Genomic DNA, 16,872 nt, shown 5'->3' on the forward strand with positions numbered 1-16,872 from the left:
TAACCAAGTGTGTTATATGAGTAAAGCCATAACCATTTGTGTTACCTGAGCAAAACCATAATCAAGTGCATTATGAGCAAAACCATAACCAGGTGTGGTACATAAGCAAAACTATAACCAGGTGTCATATGTGAGCAAAACCATAACTAGGTGCGTTATGAAGCAAACTATAAACAACTGTGTTATGTTAAACTTTAAACAGGTGTGTTATGAGAAAAACCATAACCTGGTGTGTTATGTGAGCAGATTAATTAACCGGTGTGTTATCTGGGAAAACCATGATCATGTGTGATGAAATGATAAGCATCAGGATAGAGAAAGCCAAAAATCCATTGTGACCTTAGGAAATTATGAATGCATATATAATCAAGATAGAGGGCTCACAGCTGATGGACACTTCACATTCTTCAACCATGGACCACTACATAACTAAACGAGTGATAGCCAGAATGGGGGAAAATGGTTTGTTTGCACGAAAACTGTCTTATCATTCTGTGATGGACAATACATGGTTGATGCAACTAGAGTGGTTAAGTACAAGGCCAATAAGGATAAAAATGTTGAGGAATAAGCAAAACTTTGGTCAAAATGATGAGGGAGAATGGTTATACTGAGGCACTTAACTTATGGCATACTAATTTTCCATACAAAAATTACAGAAAATTATCAGTCAACTTCCCACATGCCTTTCCTCAATATATAGCAAAAAGGTTTACTCAGAATATCCTCCATAAACAACAATGCACATTAAACTTCCACAAGCACAGTATCTCTTCTTGCATACAATTCCTCATTTTACCTTTTCACCATGGCCTTGGTAATCCTTTACATCTGCAAAGATTTTTTCCTCACTTAAAGGTAAATTTTGGTCATCCTACCCACACAAATCCATTACTTACATATCTTTATAACGCAATCTTCTATCAACCATTCCCAACCACATCCCACATATGGGCCTATCTATATTCATTATTTCTACATAACCCCAGGACCCCTTATTCAGGGACTCAATTCATACAGCTTCAAGGTTGTGTTTAACTAAGCAGCAGGGACAGGATAGACTCCTTAGAGGAGAAATTCTTATAAAGGAATGTATTCTGTTACTACCCACCTGTGCATTTGGAGAATTAGCAACGGCTGCATAGTGAGCCAGCACTTCAGTGGTTGTCATGTTACATTCCTCTGACCCAGGTAGCAAGCTGTCTTTTCTTTCTGCCTCATCCACACATAGACTGCTGGCATTCTGTCCACAAACATACAATCTCTCCTTGTCACACCATAACACCTGACAACATATAACTCACACAACTCAATCTTCATTACACTAATTTTCCCTGTGATGTCAGCTATGCGCTAATCCTAGCCCTGCCTTTTGGTAAAATGGCAGGAGCATCAGGAAAGAGTATTAATCCAAAACATTAGTTGTTGTAGGTAGGAATGTTAGGCAGGAGCATTAGGTAAAAGCACTAGCTTGAAATATTAGGTAAAAGTAGCAGAAAGGAACACTAGGCAGGAGCCTCTAGAAACACTGCACAATAGTTGCCCTCTGCCAGTGGCCTGTTAAGGGTGAGGTACAAGATATGAAGCAGCACTGGAAATCACAAGTTATGTTGATGCTTTTGCCGTGGCCAACCCTTGAGGGAGTTCCCAAAGGGAATGCATCAGAGATATAGTTAGATAGACTGATACACATGTGTAACCTTAAAGAGGAAGAGTTCAGTAACACCTGGCCCATCAACAAAAACATTAGCCAAACATGAGACAATGCATACCCTTGACCTACTCTCTTATTCACTCTAAACCACTAACATATACGGTGCTCCAAGTGACTCTCAAACTGGCACTACTAACAATGCATTAAAAGGGTGTTTCATGGAACACTTGCATTACCTCAAATGCATAAGTTTTTTGTGAGGGGAAACAATTAGTGAAAACATAATTGTTGGTGTAACAAAAGAATGGGTGGAAGTATTCATATACATATATATATATACATATACCCACATATATACATACATAGAAATACATCTAAATATACATACATATACACATCAACAAATACATAGACATACACATGTACATATTCATACTTGCTTTCCTTCATCCATTAAAAAAAAAAAAAAAATAAAAGGCCACAATCGTTCACCCACAGTCTTTTGCTTTTAAGTGTGATGCACCTAAACCACAACTCCCTATCCACATCCAGGCCCCACACACCTCAAACATTTCACATGCCCTGGTTCAGTCCATTGACAGCACATCGACCCTGGTATACCACATTGTTCCAATTCACTCTATTCCTTGTAAGCCTCTCACCTTCTAGCATGTTCAGGCCCTGATTGTTCAAAATCTTTTTCACTCCATCCTTCCACTTCCAATTTTGTTCCGTTTCTCCTTGCTCCCTCCGCCTCCAACACATATATCCTCCTTGTCAACCTTTCCTCACTCATTCTCTCCAAATGTCCAAACCACTTTGATACACCCCCCTCTGCTCTCTTGACCACACTCCCTTTATTACCACACATACCTCTTACCCTTTCACCACTTACTCAATCACTCCACTTCACACCACATATCATCCTCAAATGCCTCATCTCAAACTCATCCCCCCTTCTCCATACAACCCAATCTACAGTCCATGCCTCACAAACATAAAATATTGTTGGAACTTCAAACTTACCAATTTTTGCTCTCCAGGATAAGTTCTCTCTTTCCACACATTCTTCATTGCTCCCAGAACCTTTGCCCCCTCCACCATTCTATGACTCACTTCCGCTTCTATGGTTCCATTTGTGCTAAGTCCACTCCTAGATATCTAAAACGCTTCACTTCCATCAATTTTTCTCCATTCAAACTTACATCCCAACTAACTTGTCCCTCAACCCTAATGAACCTAATAACCTTGCTTTTATTTACATATACTCTCAACTTTCTCCTTTCACACACTTTTGTTGCTACAAGTGGATATATCCACTTACAAATTTACACCCATTAACAATGACAATCTCCAGATATCACATTCTGCTACAAGTGGATATATCCACTTACAAATTTACACCCATTAACAATGACAATCTCCAGATATCACATTCATATTCTGACAGACCAAATGATGGCGGTAAAGTTATTCAAGAATAGAAACACCAAAACCAAAACAAAATTTGACAGATGGCTTAATGGCTATCAGCAAAGCCTAGGACAGACAAACATAACCTGGGCAACAAGAAAGATAAATATTCAGAAAAAAAAATGTGAGATGAGCTCTACACATTAGCCAAGCCTCTGGCAAGTTTTTGTCATAAGTACTTGCATGTATGAAGAGTAGGAACTTCCCTTGTTCTCTCCACATCTCATAAATAGATCCTTTTTATCATCCTTTCTATACAACCAAACCATTTCAGCACACCTTGGTCAGCTCTCTCAATCACATCTCTATTACTTTCACTCCCTACAGTCAACCCACCTTACACATTATCATCCTTTCTCATGAGTTTAAAGCCTAAAATCCAAGCAATAATGGTGAGGCTACTATTCTTCAAGCATATTCATCTTAGCCTTAATAGACAACAGGTATGGAGAAAGTTAACATACAATTTAAAGAAGTTACAAGATATCTAACATTAACAGAGAAGATGGCTTTAAATTCAATCCACAAAGCAGACTCTTGTACAACTTACATGTCGAAAGTCAACAGCATCCTGCTTGTCTGTGACAATCTCCTTGAGGTTAACAATGTTTTTGTGATGAAGCTGCTTCAGGATTTTAATTTCCCTCACTGCTGTAATTGGAAACCCTTCTTTCTCATTTTCTAAACGTACCTTCTTTAGAGCTACCATTTCATCATCTGAAAACAAAAAAGGTAAGCAGTTTTTGGACAACTATACATTTCAAAATTTCTTTTTACCTATCCCACCTCTTCCTCCATTCACAGCAGGGTGGCACAAGCACCTACTGGTGGTAAGATTAATTTAAATACATGTTTAACATAAAAAAATTGCTCATTAAAAATATACATTACAAAGGTAAAGGTCCATTTGCTCCATCTATTAATCTACATAAATAAACACAATCTTTTCAGTAAATCATTCGTGCTGTACAAAATCAATAAATCATTTGTGCTACTTCAAAAAGCTTTGGCTACTGAAAACCAAAAATGAAAGCTATAAACAATATAGACATTATCTTACTTTTCTTATCCTTAGATCTTGCTTTATACACCTGTCCATATGTCCCCTCTCCAATTTGTGCAATGATGTCAAAAACTTCAACACATCGTTCACTCCAGTCTTCCAAAGATGTGCGGTCATGTCTCTTTGCATTTAGAATTCTTGGTCTCACTGTGGTTGATCTTAGTTTTGGAGGAGCTGATCGAGTCAAAGGTGGCGTACTTAGAGCATCCTCATCTGGTGAAAGTTCTTCTGTCCCTGCTATCACTGAAAAGAGAACAATGAATTTAGAAAAATATATAGGAAAATGGCTTATATTCACAATTATCACCAATCTGTAAAAAGAGCCAAGTATGACAGAAAAATCACTACTCTTACTTGGAGGCATAGGGAGGTCAGTGATAATACTTCTCCTTGTGGGCTTGGACTCTGGAGGTGTACTAGGAGATGTTGGGGAGTCTATGTCTTCCAGGTTAATCCCTGGTGGCATTGGCAATTTTGTCAAACTGGTTGGTACTGAAACTTTCTTAAAGTCTATCTTACTTCTTTCTGGAGTCTGTGAGGTATTTACTGTCTGCTCCTCTGAATGGCAAGACTGATTAGAAGTTTCCTCCTGTTCCACTGCAACAATATTTTCAACTTTGGCTGCTCCATTTGGAATAGCAGATGGAACTGGAGTGGGACCAGGGGTGTCTGGTCCTGAGGTAGAACCACCACCACCTTCAGGCTCTACATTTTCTTTTCCCTTCTCTGACTTTTCTCCTTCCTTAGTCATCAAAGCCATGATACGTTCTCTGTTTTTTCTGCTCTTAACAAGTTCTGCAAATAAGCTAGTTGAACTCATGTTATTATCATGTGCCAAACCACCAGTCGCTGGAGCACGACGAGGTGAGGTATGACGGGCACGAGCTGGAGATGATCGCCGGTGAACACGTTCTCCTCGTCTACGACTTGGACTGCGGCTTCCACTTCTTCGTTTCCGTCTACAAGAAAAATTCATAAACAGAAAATGATGATCTCTAATATTTCTAAACTATACAGTGTATGTGATCAAAAATAAACTACAATCACTAAGTAAAAATGACAGGTTTCTGCCTGGATGCAATTAGTCATAAATAATGGCTTTCAACAGCCAAGATGACCCTACTGGAGTGACAAATATCAATTACACTTCATGGTATTAACATGATGCTATATTAAGCATTTGCAAAAATCTATCAATATCATCACCTACTACCTAGCAAGATGGCTTGTACAAAATCACTCATGTGCTTGCAAAATTTCACATACTTCGGCAAGTTAACAAACCCTCACCTGGGAACTCCATATACTTCTAAAAGTTAACAAACCCTCACCTAGGTATGCCACATACTTTTTCAAGTTAACAAACCCTCATCTGGGAACTCCATCATATGCTAGGTCTCTCTCTTTCCCTTCTTTCTTTCATCCCACTCAGACCATCATCAATCTTTCAAAATTCCTCTCTCCACATACCTACTGTTTCCCTAAACTTTATTATCCCTATCTGCCTGTGGGTGTACAGATACATTCTACCATGTAATTGATGTAGCTACAATTAGACATCAAACTTTCCATTAGCAAATGAAAAAGCTGGTGCTATGTAAGTGCATAAATAGATGCTGTGTCACCCACAACCCTGATTAAGTGCTGCATATACACATTTTGCTATGAAAGTGGTAAGGCACTTATATATACCTAATATCTTCCTGATCCAGGAAACCCTACAATCTTTATGAGGCTTCTGCAGTGCTCAGGATGCCAGCCAAATCCAATGGTCAGGATCAAAGGTCAAAAATGTAGTGATGCTGCATGTGCATCTACGTGCACTGAGTGCAGGAGAGTTGAGCAGGCAGTAAGTGCTCAATGTCTTTGTTGTGCCAGTTGTATAATCAGCATGAAGGGTCCTGAGATACACTGAAATAATGTTTGTAGAATTTTTGGGATGGGTGATGTCCTGATCATACATGGGAAAGTGTGACATGTCTGTCTGGGGAGTGTTGTTTCTGATGGATATATGTCTGATGAGGTGGAGTTTAAGACTGAAATGGTTGTGCCATAGTTTAGTGCTTGATGGGTCTTTTCTCTGTGTATGTTTTTTTTTTTTTTTTTTTTTTTTTTTTATACTTTGTCGCTGTCTCCCGCGTTTGCGAGGTAGCGCAAGGAAACAGACGAAAGAAATGGCCCAACCCCCCCCCCCCATACACATGTACATACACACGTCCACACACGCAAATATACATACCTACACAGCTTTCCATGGTTTACCCCAGACGCTTCACATGCCTTGATTCAATCCACTGACAGCACGTCAAACCCTGTATACCACATCGCTCCAATTCACTCTATTCCTTGCCCTCCTTTCACCCTCCTGCATGTTCAGGCCCCGATCACACAAAATCTTTTTCACTCCATCTTTCCACCTCCAATTTGGTCTCCCTCTTCTCCTCGTTCCCTCCACCTCCGACACATATATCCTCTTGGTCAATCTTTCCTCACTCATTCTCTCCATGTGCCCAAACCATTTCAAAACACCCTCTTCTGCTCTCTCAACCACGCTCTTTTTATTTCCACACATCTCTCTTACCCTTACGTTACTTACTCGATCAAACCACCTCACACCACACATTGTCCTCAAACATCTCATTTCCAGCACATCCATCCTCCTGCGCACAACTCTATCCATAGCCCACGCCTCGCAACCATACAACATTGTTGGAACCACTATTCCTTCAAACATACCCATTTTTGCTTTCCGAGATAATGTTCTCGACTTCCACACATTTTTCAAGGCTCCCAAAATTTTCGCCCCCTCCCCCACCCTATGATCCACTTCCGCTTCCATGGTTCCATCCGCTGACAGATCCACTCCCAGATATCTAAAACACTTCACTTCCTCCAGTTTTTCTCCATTCAAACTCACCTCCCAATTGACTTGACCCTCAACCCTACTGTACCTAATAACCTTGCTCTTATTCACATTTACTCTTAACTTTCTTCTTCCACACACTTTACCAAACTCAGTCACCAGCTTCTGCAGTTTCTCACATGAATCAGCCACCAGCGCTGTATCATCAGCGAACAACAACTGACTCACTTCCCAAGCTCTCTCATCCCCAACAGACTTCATACTTGCCCCTCTTTCCAGGACTCTTGCATTTACCTCCCTAACAACCCCATCCATAAACAAATTAAACAACCATGGAGACATCACACACCCCTGCCGCAAACCTACATTCACTGAGAACCAATCACTTTCCTCTCTTCCTACACGTACACATGCCTTACATCCTCGATAAAAACTTTTCACTGCTTCTAACAACTTGCCTCCCACACCATATATTCTTAATACATTAGTATGTGTTTTGTTAGTGTTATATTCTTTGGGGTATAGGGGATCTGTGGGTATAAGCAGTAGGAGAGTATGGCAGGGGTGGGCTTTCAATTTGTGGTTTCAGTGCATTACATATGACAGCTCAAGAAAAGATGTGAACATGTAAGGCAATTTCTTCATCTGTTCCTGGTACAACTTTGCTGAGAATATATATACATGTCTTTTTCATACTTGATTGCCATTTCCTGCAATAGCAGCATCCACTCACATCCATTCTCTAGCTGTCATGTGTAGTGCCCCTAAACCAAAGCTCCCTTTCCACAACCAGGCCACACAGACCTTTCCATGGTTTACCTCAGATGCTTCACATGCCCTGGCTCAAACCATTGAAAGCACATCAACCTCAGTATACTAGATCATTCCAATTCACTCTATCCCTTCAACAACTTTCACACTCCTGCATGATCAGGCCCCAACTGCTCAATTTTTTTCACTCCATCCCTCCATCCTCAATTTGGTCTTCTAGTTCCCTCCACTTCTGACACACATTTCCTCTTTGTCAACCTTTTTTCACTCATTCTCTTAAGCATTCTCAACGACACTTTTTATTACTAAATCTCTTGTGTACCCTTTCATGACTTACATGATCAAACCACCTTATACCACATATTGTCCTCAAACATTTCATTTCATTCACAACTCCCTTGTCTGCACAAACTTATGTATGGCTCATGCCTTGCATCCATATAATAATATTGGGACTACTATACCTTCAAACATACCTATTTTTGCCCTCCCAAATAACAATCTCTCTTTCCACACATAACAAGCACTCCCAGAACCTTCACCCCCTCCCCTTCTATATGACTAACTTCCACTTCCATGTTTTTATTTACTGCCATGTCCACTCCCAAGTATCTAAGCCTTTCACAACACCCAGTCTTTCTCCATCCAAACTAATGCCCCAAGTAACCTGTCCCTCAACCCAGCTAAACCTAACAACCTTCCTTTTAATCACATTCACTCTAAACTTCCTACTTTCACAAACACTTCCAAACTCTGTCACCAGCTTCTGCAGTCTCACTCAAATCTGCCACCCGTGCTGTCCCATCAGTAAAAAAAAAAACAACTGACCCACTTCCTAAGCCCTCTCTTCCCCTATAGATTCACCCCTCTCCAAGACTCTTGCATTTACCTCCCTCACTACCCCATCCATAAACAAATTAAACAACCATGGTGATATCACACACCCCTGCTACAAGACAACCTTCCAACTCATACTGTGCCATACACCCAATAAAAACTTACCTGCTTCTAGAAGCTTCCCTCCCACAACATATGTTCTTAAGACCTTCCACAAGGTATCTCTATCAACCCCATCATATGCTTTCTCCAGATCCATAAATGCAGCATACAAATCCATCCATTTCTCCAAGTATTTCTCAGGTACATTCTTTAAAGCAAACATCTGATCCACACATCCTCTACCACTTTTGAAACCATAATGCTCCTTCCTAATTTGATGCTCTGTACATGCCCTCACTCTCAATCAGTACCTTCCCATAAAACTTACCAAGTACACTCAACAAATTATACCTCTACATTTTGAACTCTCACATCAATCCCTTTCGCCTTTCCAAAATGGCACTATACATGCATGTCACCAGTGATACATACACACATTTAAAATCCTAACTAACCAATCCACAGCAGTCATCCCTTTCTCAAAAAACTCAACTGAAAGACCATCTACTCCATCTGCCTTGCCATCTTTCATCTTAAGTAAGGCTTTCACAACGTCTTTTCTCTTCGTCATACCACTCTCCATGGCTCTCTCACTATGAAAGGTTATTAGGCTTAACAGGAATATGGGACAGGATAAGTGGGGTGAGAGTCTGAAACGGCATGAGTGTTTTAGATACCCGGGAATGGAGATGACAATGGATGGAACCATGGAAGCAGAAAGGGTTATAGGATGGGTGAGGGGGTAAAGGTTCTGGAAGCGCTGCAGAATGTGCGGAAAGAGAGATCATAATCTGGGAGGGCAAAAGTGGGATGCAAGGTATGGGCTAGAGAAAAGGCTGTGCAGGGGAGGTTGGACAAGCTGAAAATGAAATGTTTGAAGACATGTGGTATGATGTAGTTTGATCAAGTAATAAAAGGGTAAGAGAGAGGTATGTGGTGTGAGGTAGTTTGATCAAATAAATAATAAAAGAGAAGGAGAGAAGTGTCATAATCAAAAGTGTGAGGATGAGAGAGCAGAAGATGGTTTGGACACATGAAAAGAATGGCTGAAATGGTTTGGACATATGAAAAGAATGAGCAAGGGAAGGTTGACACAGACAATATATATGTCAGAAGTCAAAGGAATAAGGAGAAAACAGAGACGAAATTGGTGATAGAAGGATGGAATGAAAAAGATTTTGAATGATCAGGGTCTGAAAATGCAGAAGGGTGAAAAGCATGCACAGGATAGAAACACCAAATGACATCACCACTAAACTCATATCCCATTCTTGAGAAATCCAGTGCAGCCATCACAAATGTAACAAACAAACATACCCCCACAAATTCCTACCCTCCTACGTAACTCCATGTCTTCATGACATAAAACACATGCCCCATCTCATACAGGTACACCACTGATTTTCCGGCACTCTTGGTTCCAAAGCCTTGCTGGATCAACCGTGGTCAAGTAATAATAATTCAACATACCTCTAACCCACTAGTTACACATCTCTCATGTGTCTAAAGTATACCATGGACTGCTAGAAATTTAAATTAAACAAATATTAAATGTCTGAGCACCCTAAGATGGTAAGTCTGGCTTAGATCATTTGAATCCCGTGGGGTCTTCTTCGTCTTCTGTTGTGTATGCATTATGCACTTGCTCAGGACTGAGATGCTCGTCAGCTACAAGTTTCGCAAATTCATCCACATACTTGGCAGCTCCTTTGTGGTTTGCAAACCACTTTTCTCTGCACACTTCATTCATGGACATTCCACGACACTTTTTGAATCTTTGAAGCCATCCTTCACTATAGTCACGCTCATGTTGTAATTTAAGTTTATGGAACAACTTAGCCTGGTCCATTATCATGCTACCTGACAAGTCCACTCCATCACCCTGACACTGTCGAAACCATTCCATCATCACTCAATCATGCTCAGTACTCTTACCATCTTTCATAGTTTTTCTAATCATCATTTGCTTCTTGAAATCACTGTCTGCATAGAATTTCAATATTTTTCCCCCTTAGCTTCTTTATATCATAAACAGTTGATGAACCAACACTGTAGATGTCACACAGCTAATGCACTGAAACTTCGTGGTCTATTATTTTCAACAGTTCTACTTTATCTTGGATCGATATGGACTGGTGTTTAAGTTTGACATCACGACTGACACTCTCATATATCTTATAAGCCATAGCTCGGGTTAAATTTAGGCAAAATAAGCAAAGAATCTCACAGAATTGCGATATCACCACCAAGTGTAGTGTAAAGAATGTAATTAAGCACACCCTACACACAACGCCATCTGTGGCCATCCAGTAAACTAGTCTGGTGGCCACGGTAATTTCAAGCTCCCTCATGTAATTTTGTCCTGACTAAAGGAGGTGCCGAACCATTAGTTGCCGGAAATTTGGTGGTGTATCTGTACTACCAAGGGGATTTCAATGATGAATTCCATTCCAGGCTCTCCTATAAAAGCAAGACATGGGTCACTCATATAACAGACCAGACAGAGAGCCTTACGATCATCAGCAACACAACTCACCTTCAAGCCTACCTCTAGACCTAATAACTCTTCCACATCCCTAATATGACAATATATTTACCTATCTTACCAACCATCACAACCTGGAAGACAATTCAAGAACTACCAATGATCACTATACATCACCTCATCAAACAATACACAATCTAAAAAAAAAAAAAAAAAAAAAAAAAAAATTCTCAGTGGCTGCTCACTGTTATCAGACTCCAATTGCAAAATTCACCCCCATCAAATTTCAGGTAATAACAGAACAGGCACATCAACAAGTGCAGTAAAAAGAAGCCCAGCAGAAAACTATAATATTAAAATGCAGCGGAAAACTGCATGTAAGATTATATTACACCAACAGTTGAAATTAATTCAAAACAACTTTTGCAGAGGTTCTACTGCATCTACAACTATGTTGTACGACCTTAACAGGAACTTCAGCATCTGTTTTGTGAATATACATGCAATTCAGTATGGCATGATTAATCAATTTTGATCTTAGTTTTATTTCTTTAATGTCTTTAACACAGTACAGGCTTTATCAAAAACTTACAGGCGCCACTTATCCAACTTCCTGTAACTCCAAACTTGGCTGGATAACTAGACTTTTATTGTATTATGGTACATCTCTGTTGAACCTTAATGGTTCAGACTTTAAGATGTGAAGTGCAGCCACATAATGACAGGTGTGTAAAGAAATTAACAAGAGTATGACATCAATTAAACATTATTTGATTCTAGATTTCACCAATTGTACACCAGAATTCTTTTAATCTTTCCCTTATTAAGAAGCAAAAGACTACCAACACAAACATCCTCCTCTTATTGAATATACACTACGAAACAATAAGCATTCATTTGCCTAAACTAAAATTAAGAATACTGTATACTTTACAAATAGTGATACTCTGGTGATGTAAAATTAAGAAAAACTGAAGCTTAAAGGAATAACCACACATTTAGGAAAACACGTGCCATAATGCAGGTATAAAGGTCTCTTTAAGGAACATACGTATGATAAGGGAAGTATGGAAAAAGGTAACACGAAAAAAAATCTAATAAACCTCAAAGGGTGCACGAAATTAATGGCAAGACATCGACTGATATGAAGTATGTGTGAAGTCCTTCAACTCTGGGAGTGGAAAAGAATGACTGTATGCTACATTATACAATGCTACGATGGGGTGGCATTTAAAAACAAATGGGCAATAAGATAGTCATGTTAAGCATGACCATATCAAGGAAAAACGAACATTATGATATCTTCTTCCCTAAAGTTGGAAGTTACTGCACAAAAGCTACTTTACTTTCTTTAGAGCAACTATTCCAAATCTACATGTAACAACTGGGCAATAAGATAAGTCATATCAAGCATGACCATATCAAGGAAAAATGAACATTATGATATCTTCTTCCCTAAAGCTGGAAGTTACTGCACAAAAGCTACTTTACTTTCTTTAGAGCAACTATTCCAAATCTACATGTAACTCTTCTACCGAACACCCCCCCCCAATCAGAATCATATATATTCCACCAAACAACTCTCCTGCTATCATCTTTCTTCAACAATCCATTTCTCTCCACCATGAGGTTCCTATTTCCCTTCTTCTCACTATTTCTGCCAGTGCTCTCATGAGCTGTCTGTGTGTGTCTCAGTCACCTATATCTTCAACCTAGGGAACAAAACTCACTACTTCTTTCCATAATTTCTGTGAAAATTAGCCAAATGAAGATCAGCCACTATGGGAACTTTTCCTTTCCTTGTAAAGCAAAAATGTAGAATTCTTTTCCTCATTTCGCCTTTCCATATAACTTTTTCACCTTCAAATATTAATCTGAACACCTATAGAGCTAAAATATATATTGTTTTGTAATGCAATTTTAAATTTTTGAACTGACTCACCTATGACTGGGGCCTGCTATTCCCCATGTCATGGTGACTACAACTAATACTAAAAAAAAATAGGAGTTACCCTAATATCTACAGAAAAATCAATCAATGGATGTAAAGCACAATTACTTTAATATTCTCACAATCTCCCATGTCATGGTGACTACAACTAATACTAAAAAAAATGGGGGTTACCTTAATATTTACAGAAGAATCAATCAATGTATGTAAAGCACATTTAATTTAATCTTCTCACAATCTTTACATAGGAAATGAGACTTGTGTATAGATAAAAATTCTGAAAACCACATTTCACATCAAAGTAAACAAACAGGTCATACATATGGGCAGCATAAAGACATCTAAGAGTTGGTATTTAATTATCAGAAAAACCTGCATCACTATAATAACCTCTGAAAACCCATCCCTTTCATTTTTCCATTAATAATGATGCATAGCAAAGGGGATAAAATAACGTGCAGCTTACATCAAAACTACAATTATGCACCTCATAAGATTACTGTATCAATGCCTATTAACTTGGCTAGTACGAATAACAAAAGGCAGGGCCTGACATTAACTGATGTCGTAATGCTCCAGAGAAATAAATCTCTGAATTGCTAGTGATTTTCTTCACTTATTCACCTTTCAATTGTTAAAGTCTTTTTGTTGAGCCATTATCATATTAGCTAAGCCCATTATCAAATAGAAAAATTCAACGAGAAGTTCCATTTATATAAAGTATCAAAATCCTTTGAAAATAATAATGAAAAAAAAAGACATCACATTATTGGCAAGCCCTCGATATTAGTTTGTAGCAAATATGAGCTAATCTAAGATGATGAAATACAGTTCAAAGAGAGAAACTATGCCAAATGTTTCAACTTTCAAGAGTACACAAGTATGGACAACTTATACACCTGGTGAAGAAGACATTACTCTAGCACATGTTAGTACCCACAACAACCTTGTTAGTAGAAGGTAGTTTGAACAGTGCATATGAATTACATCTTGCAATTAGTCATCTTTCTAGTAAATAAAAGTTAACCTCTTAAACACCAACATACCAGCATTAAAAACCAACAAGTAGCATCATCAATTTAAAAAACCTTTAACCCAATGTGTTACTGCTGAAGCACATTTCAATACAGAGGAGACTAGGACTGTTATACAAGATTTCATCATAAATTATACATATGCCTTGTGAACATAAACATCAATTGGCTGTCTTTATACTTTTCTTATATATATGGACTGTGAAGACTGAATGAGTTATCAATATAGAGCACATTACCAGCAGAAGTGAAGCATTAACATGTCATACAAAAATGTTCTGCAAGATGCTCTATGTCAAGATCTTTGCATGGGGAAGTACACTGTAGGAGACTTTAGCTGGAGATTTACCGATAAAAAGATGTCTCTTTGAAGTGGTGCAGTAACGTGAAAATGTAATCAAAAGTTCACAGGGAGGTGTTTCAACAAAGTCACGAATTATGAAGGTGTTAGAATAATGGAGAGTTGTGATGGAGTTAAAAACACGGAATGTACTTTGGAGGAAAGAATATGCTGTGAAAAAAGGTGTTGGCATAGAAGTCAGGGAGGTATCAGCAAGCAGCAGTGTTCTGTGGGCATGTATAAGCATAATGCATACTGTGAGGGGAGTGTTAACATGGTGGAATAAGCCATATGGAAGGCATCAAGTGTACTACGATTAGGGCAATATTAGCATGTCGTACTAATGACATACTATGCTGTGGGAGGTGTAAACAAGTAGTATGATATAGAAGAGGTTATACAGTACCATGAAAAATGCTGTTAGCATGGAGTAGTGGGCTGTGAGGGAGATAAAATCATGGAATAGTGTAACATTAAGTGTTCACACAGGGTAGTGTGTTATGTAATGTTAAAAAATGTGCGAAGATCAGAATTTGTGGAGGCTAAAAGAGGGAATCAAGCTGGATACTTGGAAATCATGTAGTGAATGTTAATATTCACAAACACATGTTCATCTGCTTTTTTTTTTTTCTTCATACTATTCGCCATCTCCCGCCTCCGCGAGGTAGCGTTAAGAACAGAGGACTGGGCCTCTGAGGAATATCCTCACCCGGCCCCCTTCTCTGTAACCTCCTTTGTGGGGGGGAAAAAAAAAAAAAGGAAACATGACGAAAGAAGGGCCCAACCCACCCACACATATGTATATACATAAACTTACACACACACACATATACATACCTATTCATTTCAACATATACATACATATACATATATATACATGTACATATTCATACTTGCTGCCTTCATCCATTCCCATCGCCACCCCACCACACATGAAATAGCATCCCCCCTTGCGAGGTAGTGCTAGGAGAAGACGAAAAAAGGCCACATGTGTTCACACTCAGTCTCTAGCTGTCATGTGTAATGCACATGTTCAACTGTTTTTTTTTTTTTCACACTTGATTGCTGTTTCCTGTGTTAGCGAGGTAGTGGAAGGCAACAGAAGAAGAAAGACAAATCTATTCACACACATACATACATACACACACACACAAATATATATATCTTCTTTCTTTCTCTTTCTTTATACTTTGTCGCTGACTCCCGCGTTCGCGAGGTAGCGCAAGGAAACAGACGAAAGAATGGCCCAACTCACCCACATACACATGTACATACATACATGTCCACACACACACACATATACATATCTATACATCTCAACGTATACATATATATACACACACAGACATATACATAGATACACATGTTCATAATTCATACTTTCTGCACTTATTCATTCCCGTTGCCACCATGCCACACATGAAATGACAACCCCCTCCCCCCGCATGTGCGTGAGGTAGTGCTAGGAAGAGACAACAAAGGCTACATTCGTTCACACTCAGTCTCTAGCCATCATGTATAATGCACCGAAACCACAGCTCCCTTTCCACATCGAGGCCCTACAAAACTTTCCATGGTTTACCCCAAACACTTCAAAAGCCCTGGTTCAATCCATTGACAGCACGTCCACGCCGGTATACCACATCGTTCCAATTCACTCTATTCCTTGAACACCTTTTACCCTCCTGCATGTTCAGACCCCGATCACTCAGAATCTTTTTCACTCCATCTTTCCACCTCCAATTTGGTCTCCCACTTCTCGTTCCCTCCACCTCTGACACATATGTCCTCTTTGTCAATCTTTCCTCACTCATTCTTTCCATGTGACCAAACCATTTCAACACACCCTCTTCTGCTCTCTCAACCACACTCTTTTTATTACCACACATCTCTCTTATCCTTTCATTACTTACTCGATCAAACCATCTCACACCACATATTGTCCTCAAACATCTCATTTCCAACACATCCACCCTCCTCCGCACAACTCTATCTATAGCCCACGCCTCGCAACCCTATAACATTGTTGGAACCACTATTCCTCCAAACATACTCATTTTTGCTTTCTAAGATAACATTCTCAACTTCCACACATTTTTCAACGCAGTGTAGCAGTTAGTGTTCCTGACTGTGACACATTCACCGGCCACCCAGGGTTGAGCACACAGGTTTGAATCCTGGTTGCAGAAGTCGATCCACAGTCAACCCGGCTGTTCATCCACCCCTAGAAGGTTGGTTGATAAAATGGGTACCTGGCTCAGGTTACGGTATATATATATATATATATATATATATATAT

General features: G+C 39.3%; 1 protein-coding gene across 2 annotated transcripts in view; it reads right to left on the bottom strand.

Annotated features, from left to right (window-relative positions):
• Positions 1–16,872, bottom strand: part of Cdk12 (Cyclin-dependent kinase 12) — a 65,171-nt gene that overhangs the window by 27,430 nt on the left and 20,869 nt on the right. For both annotated transcript variants that reach the window (XM_071695012.1, XM_071695013.1), the window contains exons 3-5: positions 4,545–5,149; positions 4,188–4,433; positions 3,678–3,844 (exon numbers count right to left, since the gene is read on the bottom strand). In XM_071695012.1, the coding sequence (XP_071551113.1) occupies positions 3,678–3,844; positions 4,188–4,433; positions 4,545–5,149 (1,018 nt within the window). The remainder of the gene's footprint in view (positions 1–3,677; positions 3,845–4,187; positions 4,434–4,544; positions 5,150–16,872) is intronic.

Source organism: Panulirus ornatus, chromosome 57 (genome assembly GCF_036320965.1).
Source record: "Panulirus ornatus isolate Po-2019 chromosome 57, ASM3632096v1, whole genome shotgun sequence".
Classification (NCBI taxonomy): domain Eukaryota; kingdom Metazoa; phylum Arthropoda; class Malacostraca; order Decapoda; family Palinuridae; genus Panulirus; species Panulirus ornatus.